The 20429-nt window shown below is 42.3% G+C and overlaps 1 protein-coding gene across 4 annotated transcripts in view; it reads left to right on the forward strand.

Annotated features, from left to right (window-relative positions):
* slc2a12 (solute carrier family 2 member 12) overlaps positions 1-20429 on the forward strand; it is a 159595-nt gene that overhangs the window by 124387 nt on the left and 14779 nt on the right. For 3 of the 4 annotated variants that reach the window (XM_068026311.1, XM_068026297.1, XM_068026304.1), the window contains exons 3-6: positions 2902-4236; positions 4530-4652; positions 10689-10821; positions 13523-13665. In XM_068026311.1, the coding sequence (XP_067882412.1) occupies positions 2902-4236; positions 4530-4652; positions 10689-10821; positions 13523-13665 (1734 nt within the window). The remainder of the gene's footprint in view (positions 1-2901; positions 4237-4529; positions 4653-10688; positions 10822-13522; positions 13666-20429) is intronic. The other variant, XM_068026317.1, reaches the window with a different exon arrangement.

Below are 20429 nucleotides of genomic sequence, written 5' to 3' on the forward strand. Positions count from 1 at the left end.
TGTTTTCCTTGGAACAGAGGAGGCTGAGGGGTGACTTAATTGAGGCATAGAAAATTATGAAGATCTTATATAGAGTAGACAGGAAGGACCTGTTTCCCCCAGCAGAGAGGTCAATTACCAGGGGGCACAGAATTAAGGTGATTGGTAGAAGGATTAGAGGGGACATGAGGAGAAACTTTTTCACCCAGAGGGTGGTGGGTGTCTGGAATTCACTGCCAGGAAACCCTCAACTCATTTAAAAGGTACCTGGACATGCACCTGAAGTGCTGTAACCGGCAAGGCTAAGGACCAGGTGCTGGAAGGTGGAATTAGATTGGGCGGTTGGTTTTTTCAGCCGGCGTGGACGTGAAAGGCTGAATGACCTCCTTCTGTGCTGTAATTTTTCTATGGTTCTAAGTTAATGATGCTATATAAATGCAAATTGCTGTTAATGGACATTTCTAACTTGCTCTCTGATCTAGAAGAAAATATTTTTTGCCAATCTTCCCAAATCAATTAATGACTGCTGCAGAAAGTCAAAAATATTTACTTTTAACTGTATAAATGACAGTTATAAAGAATCAATTTGTATTAGGAATAATATTTAAATTGTGCATTGTCTGTTATAGGGGTGTTATTATCTCAGTATCTGGCTAGGCTTAATCCCTGGAAAAGCCTGGTTAATGTTTCTTTTACCTTACAGAACATAGAACATAGAACAGTATAGCACAGTACAGGCCCTTCGGCCCACGATGTTGTGCCGAACCTTTAACCTAATCTAAGATCAAACTAACTACCTATCCTTCATTCTACTATCATCCATGTACCTATCCAAGAGTCGCTTAAATGCCCCTAATGTATCTGCTTCTACTACCACCGCTGGCAGCGCATTCCACGCACCCACCACTCTCTGTGTAAAGAACCTACTTCTGACATCTCCCCGAAACCTTCCTCCAATCACCTTAAAATTATGCCCCCTGGTGATAGCCCTTTCTGCCCTGGGAAAAAGTCTCTGACTATCCACTCTATCTATGCCTCTCATCATCTTGTACCCCTCTATCAAGTCACCTCTCATCCTTCTTCGCTCCAATGAGAAAAGCCATAGCTCCCTCAATCTTTCTTCGTAGGACATGCCCTCCAGTCCAGGCAGCATCCTGGTAAATCTCCTCTGCACCCTCTCTAAAGCTTCCACATCCTTCCTATAATGAGGCGACCAGAACTGAACACAATATTCCAAGTGTGGTCGAACCAGGGCCTTATAGAGCTGCAGCATAACCTCGCGGCTCTTAAACTCAATCCCCCTGTTAATGAAAGCCAAACACCATACGCCTTCTTAACAACCCTATCAACTTGGGTGGCAACTTTGAGCGATCTATGGACATGGACCCCAAGATCCCTCTGTTCCTCCACACTACCAAGAATCCTGTCTTTAAGCCTGTATTCCACATTCAAATTCGACCTTCCAAAATGAATCACTTCACACTTTTCCAGGTTGAACTCCATCTGCCACTTCTCAGCCCAGCTCTGTCAATGTCCCGTTGCAACCTACAACAGCCTTCCACACTATCCACAACTCCAGCAACCTTCGTGTCATCGGCAAACTTGCTAACCCAGCCTTCCACTTCCTCATCCAAGTCATTTATAAAAATCACAAAGAGCAGAGGTCCCAGAACAGATCCCTGCGGAACACCACTGATCACCGAGCTCCATGCTGAATACGTTCCATCTACTACCACCCTCTGACTTCTATGGCCTAGCCAATTTTGTATCCAGACAGCCAACTTTCCCTGTATCCCATGCCTCCTTACTTTCTGAATGAGCCTACTATGGGGAACCTTATCAAATGCCTTGCTAAAATCCATATACACCACATCCACTGCTGTTCCTTCATCATTGTGTTTTGTCACATCTTCAAAGAATTCAATAAGGCTGTGAGGCATGACCTGCCCCTCACAGAGTTGCGTAGGATAGTAAGTGTTCCATTGAAAGCATCTTGTTGAGAAAATTAGTAAGGCTCAGCATCTTTGGGGGCAGCAAACCTTTCTGGGGAGCTAGTTTCACTGGGGAATTCTTATAGCAACAGTTGATAGTGTTCATCATTTGAATTTTGTTTACAGACACACTGAACTCTCAGCTCACCCAAATAAGTCAGCAATTCCCTTTTGCTGTTCCGGGCATGTATAAATCTTCCCATTGCAAATGCAACTTTATTTATGGATATGCAATTGTTATGCTATTGCCTAATTCACCTTGTAGTAAAATTGGAAATGGCTTAATTGTGGAACTGCTTATTGGAAGTAGTTCAGTAGTATGACAGAGGCAAGGAAAACTCAGTTGTCATAAGGGTCCCTATGTACGTTGGTGTTGCAGCAAATGCCATAGACAGAAAATTGAGTGGGGTCTATTATGAGCATGCAATTCCTCCTGCCCAAATTTTTCTATGCAGTGCACACAGAGGGCTGGATTTTGTGCTGGAGGCAGGGCTCCCAGGACTAGGCCAAAAAGGTGCAGAGAACCCTGCCTCTGCCTGTTCATGCCCACCCCCCAGCATCCCCTGAGTGATCCTCCGGTCTTTTTGAATCAAAGTTTCAGGATGCGGGATCCCCGTCCCATTAAAGACTTTAAATTTTCCATAGCTTAATCAATACTCAAACAAGCTACGTTCAATGGGTGATTGAATTCTCCATTTGAACTGTTGTGTGCAATTGGACTGAGTCCCATGCAGTGGCAACTGTAAATGAGTTCCTCAACCAGGAGAACTATTGTCCCCAATGATCAGTGTGAATTTTTTTGGTTTCGATGTAAAATGTAGAGGTGCAGCTGTAGCAGCTCCTTGAGGCCTTAGGTGAATCCTCATGATTTAGTTTAATTGTCACAGTTTTAATTACCTTAAGTCTGATCAATGATTTATCTTTTTTCCAGGACCTATTACCCTAATTCTCATTGTTGCATCTATAATTGCTTCTGGAAGTGGACTTATCTTTGGCTACGAACTTGCAAACATTTCTGGAGCTCTTCTACAGCTGAACTATGAATTCCAACTTACCTGTGAGAAACAAGAAATTGTTGTAAGTGCAACCTTAATTGGAGGCTCAATAGGTTGCCTTGCTGGTGGATGCATCATTGATCGTTGGGAAAGGCGGATAGGAATCATCATAACCTCTTGCTGTTATATATTGGGAAATATCATTGCGTCAGCATCTACCTCCTATGCAATGCTCCTTGGAGGCCGCATCATTGAGGGAATTGCTGCATATTTAGGTGCAATTTCAGCATGTATTTATCTATCGGAGATTGCACCACCAGATAGAAGAGGCTTGCTGGTATCTCTGATTGAATTCATGACTGTTGTTGGTGTTCTGTTGGCCTATATTTTTAATTATGCTTTTTCCAGCACTTCAAATGGATGGCGGTACATGTTTGTGATTGCTATCGCACCAGCTGCGCTGCAGGCCATTGGCATGTCCTTCCTTCCACCAAGTCCTCGGTTTATGGTTAAGAAAGGATATGATGAAAAGGCAAGTCTCATCCTGAAGAAGTTTGGATCATATTCCAACATTGATGGTGAACTAGCAAACATCAAATCTTCTTTGTCCAACGAAAGCAATTACACATTTTTAGATATGTTTAGGTCAAAGGACAACATTAGAATGCGACTCTGGATAGGATTTTGTTTGACCCTTTTTTTGCAAGCCACGGGTCAACCAAACGTTTTGTTTTATGCATCCAGTCTCTTAAAATCGGTTGGCTTTGCAAGTGATTCAACAGCAACATTAGCTTCAGTTAGCATAGGGCTGGTGAAAGTGCTTGGCACAGTTTTAGCAATGTTCCTCATTGATCACGTAGGACGTAAAACATTTCTTAACATTGGAAGTACTGTTATGATTATATCATTGGTTATATTGGCAATGATAATCCATAACATCCCAATGCAGTTCAAGGATATCTGCAATTACCCCAATCACACTAATCACTGGCAAGATAATGTTACAACTTCAGTGTCTGGATATAATTCAACAATTGCCACTGCCCTTTCTTTGAGTACAGACTTTAATTCATCGGAATCTACAGCCTTTTCAGTAACAAAACAAGACGTTATGGGAATTACAATACTGCAAAATGAATCCTCCTCTCCATTCACGGGAAGCCCTGAGACGGATGGACACAGGACTGAACAAGTCGCTCCTGTGTTGAAGTGGTTGTGTCTCTGTTGCCTGCTTGTTTATGTGGCTGCCTATTCTATAAGTTTTGGACCAGGTAAGCAACTCTTATGTAGAAATCACTCCAGCGCGGATCATGCTGACGGTGGTAAACTTTATAAATGTTAGAGTATAGATATAGTTGGTGAAATATGTTGTACTATAATTTGAATCTAAACATAATTGTTATAAACTGTGCAATTTTGTTCTATAGTTTGATGTCTGCTGAGATTTTTATTTATGTTCAAAATGATGTGCAACTATATTTCTGCATTGTAAAGGATTGTCTATGAGCAGTGTTTAAGAAAGTACTAGCTTTAACTTTATTTTCTTCTCTGGCTTTGATTACAGGAGTTTGGTTGCTGCTGAGTGAATTTTTTCCAATAGGGATAAAAGGCAGGGCTGTGACTCTTGTAGGATGTTTCAACTCAGCCTTGAATCTACTCATTGCTTTAACGTTTCTGTCCTTGACAGGTAAGGCGGAGCCAAAAAGGCTTCTGGAAAATGTAATAATGGGATGAAACCTGGAATTTATATACAGAGAATAACTGTAAGCACAGTTTGAAACTTGAACTTTATTTGAGTTATTTTATAAATCAACCCCCATTTTCTAAGTCTGACAAAATGGGATTGTAACTGACTCAACTTGCAGGCTCATTTTAGTATTTACAGATACAGCACTGAAACAGGCCCTTCGGCCCACCGAGTCTGTGCTGACCATCAACCACCCATTTATACTAATCCTACACTAATTCCATATTCCTATCACATCCCCACCTGTCCCTATATTTTCCTACCACCTACCTATACTAGGGACAATTTATAATGGCCAATTTACCTATCAACCTGCAAACCTTTGGCATGTGGGAGGAAACCGGAGCACCCGGAGAAAACCCACGCAGACACAGGGAGAACTTGCAAACTCCACACAGGCAGTACCCAGAATTGAACCCGGGTCGCTGGAGCTGTGAGGCTGCGATGCTCACCACTGCGCCACTGTGCCGCCCAAATCTGCACCTCCAGCACAGAGGTTCAGCACAGAGGTCCAGTTTTCCAAGGGAAGTCCCCCCCCCACCCCATCCCTAATTTGAATCGCCCATGGGCACAGGAAAAGAGAGCTTGGCCTGCAGGATACTTGGCTGGGGATCAGAAAATCCATCCAGGAGAGCAACTGTGAAAGGGATGCAGCTAGCAATTAAATTGCAAGTTGTGGCAGGTTATTGAAAAGAGCAATAATGGAACCCAATGACACAGCAGCATCATTACTCCCTTTCCTGTTGAGGAGTTGGAGGGACTGCTAGAGGAGTTGCACAAAGAAAGAGCAAGGTTACATGGAGCTGAAGACCACCATCCAGTAATAGCACAGGCACAAGTAACACCAAAGAAGATCACAAGCTGAGTCCACATGGCTACAAATAAGAAAGAAGTTTGCTGCTTTCAGAAAGAAGGTACATGTACTCTTCTGTATGAAGCACAATTCCTGCGGGTCCTATCAAGCGTGGAGTAATTTTAAGACGGAAACTCCCACACTTTTTGGAGGATACCATTTTATACATTGTATACAACAATTGCTCTGTTGTGTACAGTCCTTCATGGTGTCAAAGCTTTCTAGCAAACTGCAAATTTTCAATGTCGTGACAGAATTTAAACCCTCATGCACTGTATTATTAGTCCAGTAACATCACCACTACACTACAGTACCCCAAATAATTCAGCTTATAATGGCCATTCATGTGTATCATGGTATTTCTGTAACCAGACAGCTCCTGAACATGGATTGGGTGCAAACTCTTTCTCTTCCTGAAGGCCATGGAGATCATATGAATAGACACTGGCCTCAAAACTCCCTGTACCTGAACAGGTAGGCCCCGAGGTGCATCCATTTAAATGAGACCAGCAAGCGTAGACACCTATTGGGAATCCCCAGGCAGCTCGCTTGTGAACGGGCTTGGAATTTAGGGCCATTGCCTTGCCAGCAGTAACCTCAGGTACGTGTTTAAAAGGGAAGGGATTCCACTGAGCTCCCATTGAAGTTCTAGCAAGGGTTCAGAGAAATTCCTTCAGCAATTCAGAGCCACAATCTTCAAACTTTTAGAAGTTAAGCTTAGTATCTACTAGTCACTACTTTTAAATCTTTCAATGATGCCTTGTACTGTGGCACTTGACCCTTCACTTGGACCCTTCAACAACAAAAAGTAACCTCCAGGACAATTAAAACTAACAGAGGCAAGAAATCTAAACACATTGGGTAAATCCAACTGGGAAAGTGGGTGGAGATCGATTTTGCAGGATCTGTACACCATACGGGGCAGAGAAAATGGAAGCAGTGAAGACCCACCCAAAGGTGAGAGCTTCATTTAAATACTGAAATTAGGACAGAACATCCAGCATGCAATTTGCCAATGCTTGGGCATGCAAGATGCTCAGTTGTACTTATATCAATGAACTACAGCATTCAGACTTGCTAGGTTACATGCTTAAGTTCATTTAAAGGGCATAATAGGGAAATGAATTCAAGAAAAGAGTTTCTCTTCATTTTCTTTCTTTATTTTTGCTGCTGCCACTTAGATTTGAGAGACTTTGTGCCAATTACTCGGCTGCTTCTTTTAATGCGGTGCAGCTCCATCATTATGAACTATGGGTTTCCCAATGGGAACTACCACTATTGCAGCTCTTTGGAGGATGAAAAGAATGACCACTGGAGGATGGTCAGGCAGTTCAAGTTTTGTGTTCTGTGCCCGTTTTTGGTAACCTCACACATACCTACAACCACAGGCAGATGCACAGATCCCTTGCTTCGGCAGAGGATCCGTCCGTGCAGGGGCTCCAATTTTCAGGTTAGGCTGTGGCAGCAGACCCAATGACTTAAATACAATATGCCAGTGTTTGGTTAATTGTAATTATGGTTATTTCTTCAAAAAATTCCCCAATCATAGAATGTAGTGCCACTGCTTGAAAGATAGCACACTCGAGCGATCTACATGAGACATAGCTTGATTGGCCACATCCATCCAGATGTCATAAAGTAGGCATCTACCGACATTGTCACATCTACCTGGCAATGGCAGCGATGATTGTTTTCACAGGGTCCAGGTCAGCAGAAAGCCAAATGCAGAGCTGTGCCATCTTCTGCAAGTTCATCTGCAGCTAATATGCAGCATAGGCTGGCAAGTACAATGAAAGTACTGGTCAGCTGAGGCCTCAAACCTGCCTCTACTTTTGACCAGACATATTGCAATGTTGATCTATGGGGATGATGCTATTTAATGGCAAACAGGACTACCATCCACACAACACATGCCTGCAGACTCCTGCCTGCACATTGGCTTGCCCTTTAGTTTTTCTTTGCCTGCCACTTCTTAGTTCTGTACCATTCAATCTTAGTAAAGTCTATCATTGTGTTGTCTTGCCTTTTGAACCTTTTCTAAATAGCACTCTTCACATCAGGTGAGCTTTTTATGTTGTTTATAACTATTTGGGAGGAAATTGTACATGTAATGGAAATTCTAACTAACCATAAAGCATTATAAATTGTTTCTAAAGTTAGAGAGAGAGATACAGCACTGAAACAGGCCCTTCGGCCCACCGAGTCTATGCCAACCAACAACCACCCATTTATACTAATCCTACATTAACCCCATATTCTCTACCACATCCTACCACCTACCTACACTAGGGGCAATTTACAATTTTTGTTTTAAAGTTCTGTCTTTAGTTTGCTGTAACATAAGTTTTAAGTCTCATTTTCTGTCTCTAACAAATGAAAAACGTATTTATAATTATTGATCTGAAATTGCTCTTGAAAATTGACTTCAATCTGTTGCATAATGTTCTATTAAAATAATTGTGTTTTTTATTTCAATCAGCTCTTTCCAAGCTCCAGGTCTCCTACTTAACAAATTCTTCTGAGTATGTAAATACTTTCTAAATATTCAGCTAGGTGGCTGTGACAATTTTTAATATTTCTCAAACTGGAGCAATATTCAATGTCACTGAAAAAAGCTGCATATTAATGCTTTGAGCACTCATGGCTCATAGTCACAGATCAATGTTTGCTGTTTTACAGGTCCAGAACTTTGTGTGCTACAATAAATCACTCTCTGCCAACTCTCAATCAATCACTGCCAACTCTCAAGATTTGTAGCAAGAGACTTACAATTTTCCCATTCATCTCATGTTACCAAATCAGATCTTGGCTGAGACAGCCAAAACAATTTTTTCTTCCAAGTGTAAAGCTGAGTACAAATGTCAGATAATCTGGAATTTATGAGAATTTCCTATAATAATACTTGCCTTTATATAGACCTACATTTTCTGCTAATGCCTTTCAAAGGTGGATTAGGAATAGGTGGAGATGGAAAATTACTCACAGAAGCACTCCACCATCTCTTTGCGCTTTCCCCCTATTTCCCAGGGCCCAGTCCTGATACAGAATGCTCTGAGTGCATGTTTGGAAATAACATTTAAATGAGGACCTGTTCAATTATCCTCGGATGTTGCCTTCAATGGCCCAAGGAGGAATGAGCAAAACAATTTTTTTTTAAATTGGCATTTCATCAGCAGTTCAGAGGCTGTCTGCACCCTTATGTTGCAGCAGGTTACCAAAGCTTGCAGCAGCAAAACTCCAACTACACTTTGTCAGTAGTCCCTGGTGGAGGATGTGGTGCCCACATTATGGCACCATGCTGTGCACAAATTGGCTGCCACTTTTCCTACAGTACAAAAGTGATCAAACGTCAAAGGTACTTTACTGGCTGTAAAATGCTTTGGGATGTCCTGAAGTCATGAAAGCTGCGATATAAGTACAGGTCTTTATTTTTTTTCTTTTTCATAGCATTAATTTTTGGAAATTCAGTGACTGATGAATATTGGCTTCTAGCTGGAGAATGTTTGACTCTGCACTTCGAAAAGTAATTCATTATTTAAAGTGCTTTGAGGGATTTAACCATGATAAGATACTAGTGGACTAAGATTCCTATCAGCCAAATTTAAAAAGGTCACATTTTAGTTTAGAGATACAGCACTGAAACAGGCCCTTTGGCCCACCGAGTCTGTGCTGACCATCAACCACCCATTTATGCTAATCCTACACTAATCCCATATTCCTACCACATCCCCACCTGTCCCTATATTTCCCTACCACCTACCTATACTAGGGGCAATTTATAATGGCCAATTTACCTATCAACCTGCAAGTCTTTTGGCAGGAAACTGGAGCACCTGGAGAAAACCCACGCAGACACAGGGAGAACTTGCAAACTCCACACAGGCAGTCCCCAGAATTGAACCCGGGTTGCTGGAGCTGTGAGGCTGCAGTGCTAACCACTGTGCCACTCAGTTAGGATCAGCTCAGTTAGGAATCTGAGTCCGAGTAACTCAGCCATTCAGTGGGCATGTGCTATGTATTCACCAAGATTAAACTCAACTCCCCCAAAATGCTTTGGATGCTGGAACAATTTAAATTTTCAAGACTAAGATCAATAGACTTTTGTTGGGTAAGTGTATCAAGGGATACATTGGCAAGTAAAGGGATTTGAGATACAGACCAGTCATAATCTAATTGCATGGTGGAACAAGCTGGAGGGGCTGTCTGGCCACTCATGTTTGTATGTACCTGTTTATGAAAGATTAAGAGTAGACATTAATGAAATATTTTTTCAAAATACACATAATCCTTTCCGTGCAAATTTTTCTGCAGTTTTAAAATCAGATCTTACAACTGGATGAGACAGTTCCCTGTGGGCATCTGAAACCTCTCCCTATCCTCACCCCGCAACCCCCCACCCCACCCCACCACCTTCAGGCTGAAATGTTGGTCTGAAGCCCGCACTGTGTGAGAAACAGTCAATCTTTGTGATTTTCCCCAGGATGGCCACTTAATGGCTATATGGGTGAGGAGGGAATCCCTCTTCAGGGTGGCCTTTGGCTGCTACAGCACCCAGGCAGACACGGAAGGTCTCTAGGCCTGCCTGGAGCATTGGACCCTCAGTCTGTTGCTAGGAGGCTGCCTCCACGCACTTAAACTGATGCCTGCCACCTGCAGGGACCTGGAGGCTGACTGGGATTTTCCAGTTGGCCTCCTTTAATTGGCCTCAAGAGGCCGTTAACAAGTTGTATCGGCTACTCGCCACATGAGGGCAGGTAGCCCTGCTGCCCTCCTATCCCACCTCTGCAAAAAACCCAGTGGGGCCTAAAAATCAAGCCCATGCACTGAATTTATGACCTAAGAGTGCAATCACATTATAACTAGTCTTTGTCTGGAGATTATGACTTTGCTCCGATGGCAAACTTGTGGATTGTGAATATATGGGAATAGGATGGGAATAGAGGGATATGGTCCCTGGAAGTGCAGAAGGTTTTAGTTTAGGCAAGTATCAAGATTGGCGCAGGCTTGGAGGGCCGAATGGCCTGTTCCTGTGCTATACTGTTCTTTGTTCTTTGTATCATAAAACTGTTGATTTTTTTTTCTTGAAAATGTGCTTGATGTGTATTGTTATTTGCTGGTTCCAGAATCAATTGGCCTGATGTGGGTGCTTCTAATATATGCAATACTGAGTTTTGTTGGACTGATTTTTATCATTTTCGTTGTACCTGAGACAAAAGGCCAGTCACTAGAGGAGATATCTGAACAGCTAAGGCACGGGTAAGTTGATGTAAAATCCAGTACTCATACGGTAAGTGCAACAACCCAGATTCAACTGGGGCCAGAATTTTGTAGCGAGCGAAAAATGTAATCTAGGATTTGGTTACTACCAGTTAGGTAACTCATTTTGACAATTTTGACAGTGGCTGCTCAAGGCCCTTCAGGGCATTGAATATTAACTTGAAAAAGGATTAATTGTTCGTCCTGGCTGCTGCAATGATGCAACAGTGTCAAACCACAATGTTCAGTTTTTTTTCCTTACTTAAAACCTCACTTTTGAAAACCAGCCAATCAATGACTTATGCAAATCCCAGTTTAATCACGAATGGAGGGATAACAGAAGCAGAAAAAAAAGCAGGAAGGCCTATTACTAAGTTATTTTTGATTTTTTTTATCAGAGCTTCCATTTCAATACCTATTAGCAACAGTCACTATGTGATGAGAATGCTGCCTAAGTCGTTTGTTACATTATGAGGTGGCCTACTAATCTGATCAACTTTCATGGGCCTCCTGAGCATTGTGCACAGCTTGTCTGCAGACTTCCTGCTGGCCATATTGGGCACCCAAAATCACATTATGAGCTCATTAGGGAATGCAGGCATTTTTATATTGGTCTTGGGGAGGTCCCAGGTTTAATCTTCATCTGTGCTTGAATATTTGATCTCAGCTGGAGTATGTGTGATACAACTGGCCTCTGTCTCTTTGGTTACAGGGAATAAAATTCAGCCAGGTTTCTTATTCCTGATCACTGTCTCTTGATCCTTGCTGTGTCCAGCACTCATGAAACCTTATCCTAACAATATTTTGATGTCTTCAGGATAGAAAGAGATGAAGGGAAAAGTTGACCTAAAAAACTCTTCTGTTTCATACCTTTATGCAGACTTGACTATTGCAATTCTCTGTTAACCAATCCCTCTGTAAAGCTCAGCTCATCTAAAACTCTGATGACTGTATCCTCTCCTGCACTAAGTTTCACTCAGCTATCACCCCTGTCCTTGTTGTCCAGTAATGATTCCCGGTCCCTAAATGCCTTCGAGAGCAATTAGAAATAGGCAATAAATGCTGGCCTTGTCAGCAATGCTAACATCCAATGAATGAAGGAATGAATAAATAAATAAATATAACATGCAATTATTCTGAATCAGAAGTGCATGAATAGTTGGGGAGATCATTCGGGGTAGAAGAAGGCTGTGGAGGGCTTGAAAATGAAGGTAAAGATTTCAATATCAATTTAACGAGCACAGGGAACCAATGGAGCTTGGGAAGGATGAGAATGAAGATTGTATGGGATTTTGTGTAGAGGGGACAAAAGCAGTGAAATTTTGGAATAGCTGAACTTTCTGAAGGGTGGGGGCAAGGATATAACAAAGTATAGGCATGAGAAGTCAACTGTCAAGGTAATGAATACGTGTCATGTCTTTGGGTTTCTGCAGCAGTGGGGGAAGAAGTAGAGACATACATGGGCAATGCTATGGAGGTGAAAAAATGGACCCAGCCATAGTCTGGTTATAGGACATTGTACAGCATTGTGCACCACCCCACTATGCTTGACAGAGCAGCCATACTCTACCATTTGACCACCTCTTTCTAACCTTCCTTTGCCTTTGTGCTTTCAGTTGTGCTATCTTGGATGAGCTGTGATTTCTTCTAGCTAAACAATCAAAGCCATTGGGGGTTATTTTGGTGAAAGGGTGAAAACAGGTGCTAAAAAGCACACCTGATTGAAAGTCCAGTTTTAGCACACAATTGTGATCCTAATTGCCAATTACCATAAATTGAAGTTGCTTAGAGGTGCTAAAACAGACACCTGCAGATTTAACATGCAAGTGCTGATCAGACACAATTTTCATGGGGCAGTATATGTGGTAGGTGTGGAGCAGGCTGGCTGACACACAGCAGCAGGTTTCAGGATGGCTCAGGTTCTTGGACACAGCACTGGAGGCTCTAGTGAAGGAGGTCCAGAGGAGGAGGGATGTGCTGTACCCTCAGGAGAAAGCTGTTCACCTTGCCCTCCTGTCCCTCTCTCCTGCAGCAGCTGTGTTGCTCTGCTTGGCATCATGTCCTTTTCCCATTCCTCCTGCAGACCAAGGGGTCCTCTCGCAAGGTGCCAGTGACCTAACATTCCCTTTGGCCTGGTGACTCCTATAAGATGTCCAATATGATAGAGTAGCACAGCACTCACTCTCTTTCGATGAAATTCTTAGAGAATGTCCAGAATAAATGTTTGTTCACACTATCAGTTCACAACTTCTCAGATAGGAAGTCATCTGATCTGAAACATCACTGAGCCTCTACAAGTGCCACTCCTTTACTGATTGATTGGAATGAACTCAGTTTGTTGTGTTTCTATCTTCATGGCATCTGAAATGAAGCCTAGTGCATGGTTTTTCCAGCCAAATAACGTCATTGAATATAAAATTTTAACAAGCGTATTCTCATTAGAAAGATTGTGTTAGCATTCAACAATGTACTTCTCTAGTACACGTTAGTTTGTTCATGGCTATTTTCAAATAAGAATGTGTTCATGACAACATAGTTTCAGCCTGACTTTGTATCAACAAAGGCAACCTTTTGGAAACTGGTTGACTTACCTTGCGGTCCAGAATATGCTCATTAATGCTACAGAACAAATAGATTTGTGGTTGAAAGTTCAAATACTAAATTGAATTCTAACCAGCATGAAATGCTAACAATCTTCCAGATACAACACAACTGCAGTTTGCTGCACAACTGAATGTGTAAAGAGACTGATTCCAGGACTAGTTCGGAAACGCAAAGATGGTGAGCACTCCATCTGGGCTACTGATATCCAATACCACACACATGGCTTGGAAAATTCTTTTGGTGACTGTATTTTGTAACTTGTATTTTAAAATTACTCATTGTTTTGAAGTGATATTGCATTGATTTTCTACAAATGTTGTTTTAATTCAAAAATGTTATTGGTTCTCATTCTTCAGATGCAATAGTCTACCAATATTGATTGATGATATTTATTGGCACATAATCTTTTTAAACATGTTACCATGCACAAATACCCATCACCATGCTCAACAGTCTCCAAAGTTAACTACCCATACGGGTAGCATTTCTACATGTCTGATGAGGAGTGCACTCACTTGCTGATAGGAGCACACTTTACTTACCCAAGTCCAGACAGCTCAGGCACAGTTTGGCAAGGACCAAAAACTTAGTGTGTAGGATACTGCTGGGGTTTAACCTGCTAGAACCATATGACTTACCACTGTAGTGCACCAATTCCTGCCTGCCCATTAGGACACTGTTTTGCAGGGTTATCTAAAACCATGTACAAGGAATCCCAGCCTTAGTGATGGGAATACCCTTGCAGGTCCCATTAGTGAGCTGTGCTGGCTGGTCATGGCCCTGGACTACTGCAGGCTTGCCTGACTCAGGTATCAGTTTGTTACGTATGCCAAAGAATGTTGAATTTTAGTTACGTTCTCTGGATATGTAATATTGCCCAGGGATCAAACAGTAAGCCTTTTCAACTATAAATTGCTCACTAGAAATGGCATGAACTTTCTCATGTTCTGGCTTTTAGACAGTGGTAGAATAAAAACAGTATCAGGCTGTGTGACTTAGGTTATAAACTACAGATAAAGTTTATTAAAAGTAAAATGAATTAATAGGAGAAAGTCAAAAAAGCAGGTTTCACTTGATTACAGAAAATAATTTAAAAATGCAATTTTCCTCCAGGCCTCAAAAATAATTGGGCCTCTTGCCCATAAAGTAGGGTACAGTAGCATAGTGGTTAAGGAATCATAGAAATATATTGCACAGTAGCAGGCTGTTTGGCCCATCGTGTCAGTGTTGCTGATAAAGAGCTATGTAGCCTAATCCCACTTTCTAGTTCTTGGTAAAGCCTCGCTTGGGTATAAAATTAAAATCCGACCCGGGCCCGAGTGGTTTAATTTTTTTAAATGCCCGACCCAACCCTTACCCGACACATGTAGTCGGGTTTGGTTGGGTAGCCAGGTTTTACTGCAGAGTGCGGACTGCACGTTTCCTGCCTTGACGTCCTGAATGTTCATTTGAAGATTACTTCCCAGAGCAAAGCAGCACTGTCCACGTCCAGCCTGATCCAACCCGAGCGCAAATGCTGGACCCGGAAGAGAGACCCGACCCGAACCCGACACATGTCGTCGGGTCTGGTCGGGTCCAGGTCGGGTAGCCACGCTTTAGTTCTTGGTCTATAGCTTTGTACTTTATGGTACTTCAAGTGCCTATCCAAGTGTTTTTTTAAATGCAATGATGGTTTCTGCATCTACTACACCTTCAGGCAGTGCGTTGCATACCCCCCATCACCATCTGGGTGAAGAAAATTCTAAGCTCCCCTCTAATGCTTCTACCAATGACCTTAAATCTGTATCCCCTGGTTATTGACCTCTGTTTACAGAAATAAGCCCTTCCTACCCACTCTATCTAGGCCCCTCATAATTTTATACAGCTCAATTAAATCTCTCCTCAGTCTCCTCTGTTCCTAAGAAAACCACCCCAGCCTATCCAATTAGTACTTAGAGCTAAAATTCTCCAGTTCTGGCAGCATCCTTGAAAACCTCCTCTATAACCTCTAGTGTGATCATATCCTTCCTGTAATGTGGTGAGCAGAACTGTACATGTACTCAAAATGCAGTCTAACTAGTGTTTTCTATAGTTATAGCATAACCCCCTGCTTTTATATTCTTAAGTCTCAGATAATAAAGGACTGTATCTTGTTTGCCTTCTCATGTTACCAGATGAGTACTTCTGAGGCTCAGACGAATAATCAGGAGTTCATAGCATCTTCTGAATTTGAATTTCATTAATTAAATAAATCTGGAATAAAAATCGAGTATCCCTAATGTTCTTTATGGAAAGAAACCTGCCATCCTTACCCAGTTTGGCCTATATGAGAGTCCAGACCCACAGCAATATGGCTGACTCTTAACTGTCCTCTGAAATGGCCGAGCAAGCCACTCAGTTGTATAATACCCCAACAAAAAAGTATAACACAATAAAATGGGATTGACCCACCAGCATCGACTTCGGCATTGGATTCGGACAAGGCAAAGGCACACCCTGCCCAGCTGACTCTACAAAGTCCCCCTCACTAACACCTGGGGACTTGTGACAAAATTGGGACAGCTGTCCCACTGACTGGTCAAGCAACAGCCTGACATAGTCATACTCACTGAATCATACTATTCAGCCAATGTCCCAGACTCCTCCATCACCATCACGGGGTATGTCCTGTCCCACTGACAGGACAGATCCATCAGAGGTGGCAGCACAGTGGTTTACTGTCAGAAGGGAACATACACTGGGGAACTTCAATGTTGGTATGACCACTACTGACCAAGCTGACTGAGCACTGAAAGACCGAACTGTCAGACTCAACTTGTGGTAAGTGGTGAAAGAACCAACACGAGGGAAAAACTACTTGACCTTGCCCTCACCAATCTACCTGTTGCAGATGCACCTGTCAGTATTGGTAGGCGTCACCGCCATATAACCACATGGAGATGGCAGGAGGCGATGGCATAGTGGTAATGTCACTGGACGAGTAATCCAGAGGCCCAGGTGAATGATCTGGAGACACAGGTTCGAATCCCACCAGAGCAGTTGGTGAAATTTGAATTCAATTAATAAAAATCTGGAATTAAAAGCTAGTCTAATGGTGACCATGAAAGCATTGTCGATATAGTGGCAATAATGGAAATGTGGCTTAAAAATGGTGAAGACTGGGTGCTTCATTTTCAAAGATACAAAGTGTTCAGAAAAGATAGGAAAGGGAAACGGGAGCTGGGGTGGGTGGAAGACATTGTACTGTTGGAAAGAGAAGATGACCTCGAGGGGCCAAGGGCAGAATCCATTTGGTTGAAGGTGAGAAGCAAGAAAGGTATGATCAAGCTACTAGGGATAATCTATAGGCCTCCAAAAAGTGAGAGAGAGATAGAGGAGCAAATCTGCATGAAAATCACAGAAATGTGCAAGAACTATAGAGTTGCAATATTGGGGGACTTTAATTATCCAAATATTGATAGGAATAATGTTAGAGTAAAGGGAAAAAGAGGAGGAGAAATTTCTGAAATGTGTTCAGGAGAACTTCCTTGACCACTAGGTTCTCGGTCCAACTTGGAAGGAGGCATTGCTGGATCTGGTGCTGGGAAATGAAGTGACCCAAGTGGATCATGTGTCTGTGGGGAACAGTTGGATAACAGTGATCATTGTATCATAAGGTTTAGATTAGGAATGGAGAAGAGTGTCATGCTAGACCCCACCTGCCAAGAACGAGGCACATTAATTTTGTCATGAACATTGATTTTAAATTGTTACTGGAGTGAAGAAAGGACTTGTTAAACAGATCAGCCGTGGCTGGAAAAGACATTTTCATATTAACAGATGATGCTCAGAAGGACAAAGGACCATTCCTTGACACATTCAACCCACAATGGACTTTGATCACCAGGTTGTTTGTAAGAGGAGCATTCCAGAGACTGCTAAGATAATACAATCGAAGACGTGGTCAGACTAGTTAGTCACATGCTTCTCTCTCCACAGATGCTGCCGGACCTGCTGAGTATTTCTTGTTTGTGTAGTCACATGACTAACTTGCTAAGGTGATACAATCCAAGATGTGCTCAGACCAGTTAGTCACATGACTAACCTGCTTGGCAACCTGGGTTTTTCTGAATTGTACAAACAGTTTGAACTCAGAAAAGTCTGTTTGCTCCTGAAGTGAGAAGATCTCTCTCCTGTCTGCTCCATCTCTTTCTCACAAGCTTCTGAATCCACTGAAGACACATGAACCCTACAGCGAACAAGGTTTAAGAAGAATACTGGGCCCCAATGAAAAGCAAGAACTACCTACAATCAAGGACTCTATAGTGAGCTCGAAGAACAATAACAAAAACTCTTCAGATATTGCCTCACATTTTTCACTATATTTTTTTCTTCTGCTCTTTTCTGTCTCTATTTGCATGTGTGTATTGTGTTTGCATGCTAGCATGGGAGCATCATGTATCTGTAGGCATCAACCAAATTAGAGTTTAAGTTTAATAAATTTCAATCTTTCTTCTTTAAACCTAAGAAAACCTGTTTGCACTGGTTTCTTTGCCTCATAATTGGAAAGCAGTGAACAAGGATTCACCAAGAGGGAGCTAGAAACACAGTGTATTTAAAATTATACCCTGTTACAGTAAGACCAGGTGAAAGCTGAAAGGGAACTCTAGACCTCTTTCTTACCTGGTCATAGCAAGAGCAAGGTACAATCTAAAGTAGGACTTCCAAATTGGAAGAAGGCTAACTTTAATGGGATGAGAGGGGATCTAGCCAAGGTAAAATGGAACCAAAGACTGACAGGAAAAACTGTAATGGAACAATGAGTGAGCTTTAAGGAGGAGATATTTCAGGTACAGGCCAGGTACATTGCAACTAGAGTGAAAGGTAGGGGAGCCAAAGCTCCTTGGATAACGAGGGAGGTAGAGAATATGATGAAACAAAGAAAGTGGGTGTAGGATGCATGCCTGGTGAATTCTTAAAGTGGGAACCAGACCAAATATAATAAGTTGAGAGGGAAATGAAGTGGAAATTAAGACTGGAAAAGAGAGAACATGAGAATAGAATGGCAGTCAACATAAAAGGGAACCCAGAAATCTTCTACTGGCATGTAAATTGTCAGCAGATAGTAAGAGGTTGGGTGGGTCCTATTAGGGAGAAAGAGGGTGATATATGCTTAGAGGCAAAAAGCAAGATTAGAATACTTAATAAGCACTTTGTAATGGTGTTTACTGAGGAAGAGGATGCTGACAAAACATCAGTAGAACTGGAGATAGTACAGATAATGGATGGAGTGAAAATTGATAGGCATGATAGACTGGAAAGGCTGGCCATACTTAGAGTGGATAAGTTGCCTGGCCTCGATGGCTTGCATCGAAGGTTGCTAAAGGAAGAGGGGGGGTTAAGATAGTGGAAGGGATTGCCATAATCTTTCAATCTTCCTTGGATATATAGGAGGTGCTAGAGGATTGGAGAGTGACAAATGTGACACCCTTATTCAAGAAAGGGTATAAGGGCATTCCTAGTAACTACAGTGGTGGGTGAGGTTTTAGAAACAATAATCAGAGAAAAAATATCAACAGGCACTTGGAGAGGTTTGAGTCAATTAAGGAGCGCCAGCACAGATTTGTGAAAGGCAGATCGTGTTTGACTAATCTAATTGAATTTTTTGATGAAGTAACAAATAAGGTCGATGAAGGGAATGTGATGGCTGTTAAGGAAGCATTTGAGAAAGTATCACATAAAAGGCTGGTGAACAAAACTGAGGCTCTGGAATAGGAAGCCAGTGGCAACTTGGATAAATTTGACTTAAGGCCAGAAAACGGCAAGTCGAGGTAAATGGTTGTGTTTCAGACTGGAAGATGGTAAACAGTGGTGTTCCCCAAGTATCAGTACTAGGACCACTGCTTTTTTGATATAGATAAATGACTTCGATATTGGAATACAGAGTAAAATTTCAAAATTTTTTGATGATACCAAACTTGGAGGTGTGGTAAACAGTGAGGATGAAACTAGTTGACTGCAATGAGACATAGATAGGTTAGCAGAATGGGCAGACAAGTGGCAGATGGAATTTAATGCAGAGAAGTGTGAGCTGATGCATTTTGGCAGAGGGATAGTAAGAGTCAATGTTGACTTAATGGCACAATTCGAAAGAGTGTGCAGGGACAAAGGGACCTGGGAGTTCATGAGCATAGATTTTTGAAGGCAGCAGGAGAGTATTTGGCAAAGCATATGGGATCTTGGGCTTTATAAACTGAGGCATTGAGTACAAAAGCAGAGAAGTAATGCTGAACCTTCATAAAGCTCTGGTAAGGCCACACTAGAGTATTGCACCCAGTTCTAGCCACCACACTTTAGGAAGGATGTGAGGGTCCTTTAGAGGGTGCAGAGGAAATCACCAGAGACCAGGGATGAAAGATTTTAGCTACAAGGTTAGGTTAGAGAAGCTGAGGTTGTTCTCCTTGAAGCAAAGGAGATTGAGGGGAGATTTGATAGAGGTGTACAAGGTAATGAGAGGTTCCCATTAGCTGATTCTACAAGGACTGGCACAACACAGCTACAACACTGGCATCTACTTGACGATGTGGAAAATTGCCCAGGCATTTCCTGTCCACAAAAAGCAGGACAAATCCAACCCGGCCAATTACTGCCCTATCCGTCTACTCTCGGTCATCAGCAAAGTGATGGAAGGGGTTGTCAACAGTGCTATCAAGTTGCACTTGCTCAGCAATAACCTGCTCACTGATGCTTGGTTTCGGTTCTGCCAGGGCCACTCAACTCCTGACCTCATTACAGCCTTGGTCCAAACATGGACAAAAGAGCTGGACTTCAGAGTGAGGTGAGAGTGACATCAAGGTAACATTTGACCAAGTATGTCATCAAGGAACCCTAGCAAAACTGGAGTCAATGGGAATCAGGGAGGAATCTCTCTGCTGGTTGGAGCCATACCTAGCACAAAGGAAGATGATTGTAGTTGTTGGAGGTCAATCATCTCAGCTTCAGGACATCACTGCAGGAGTTCCTCAGGATAGCGTCCTAGGCCCAAA

The sequence above is a fragment of the Heterodontus francisci genome, chromosome 3, assembly GCF_036365525.1.
Source record: "Heterodontus francisci isolate sHetFra1 chromosome 3, sHetFra1.hap1, whole genome shotgun sequence".
Classification (NCBI taxonomy): domain Eukaryota; kingdom Metazoa; phylum Chordata; class Chondrichthyes; order Heterodontiformes; family Heterodontidae; genus Heterodontus; species Heterodontus francisci.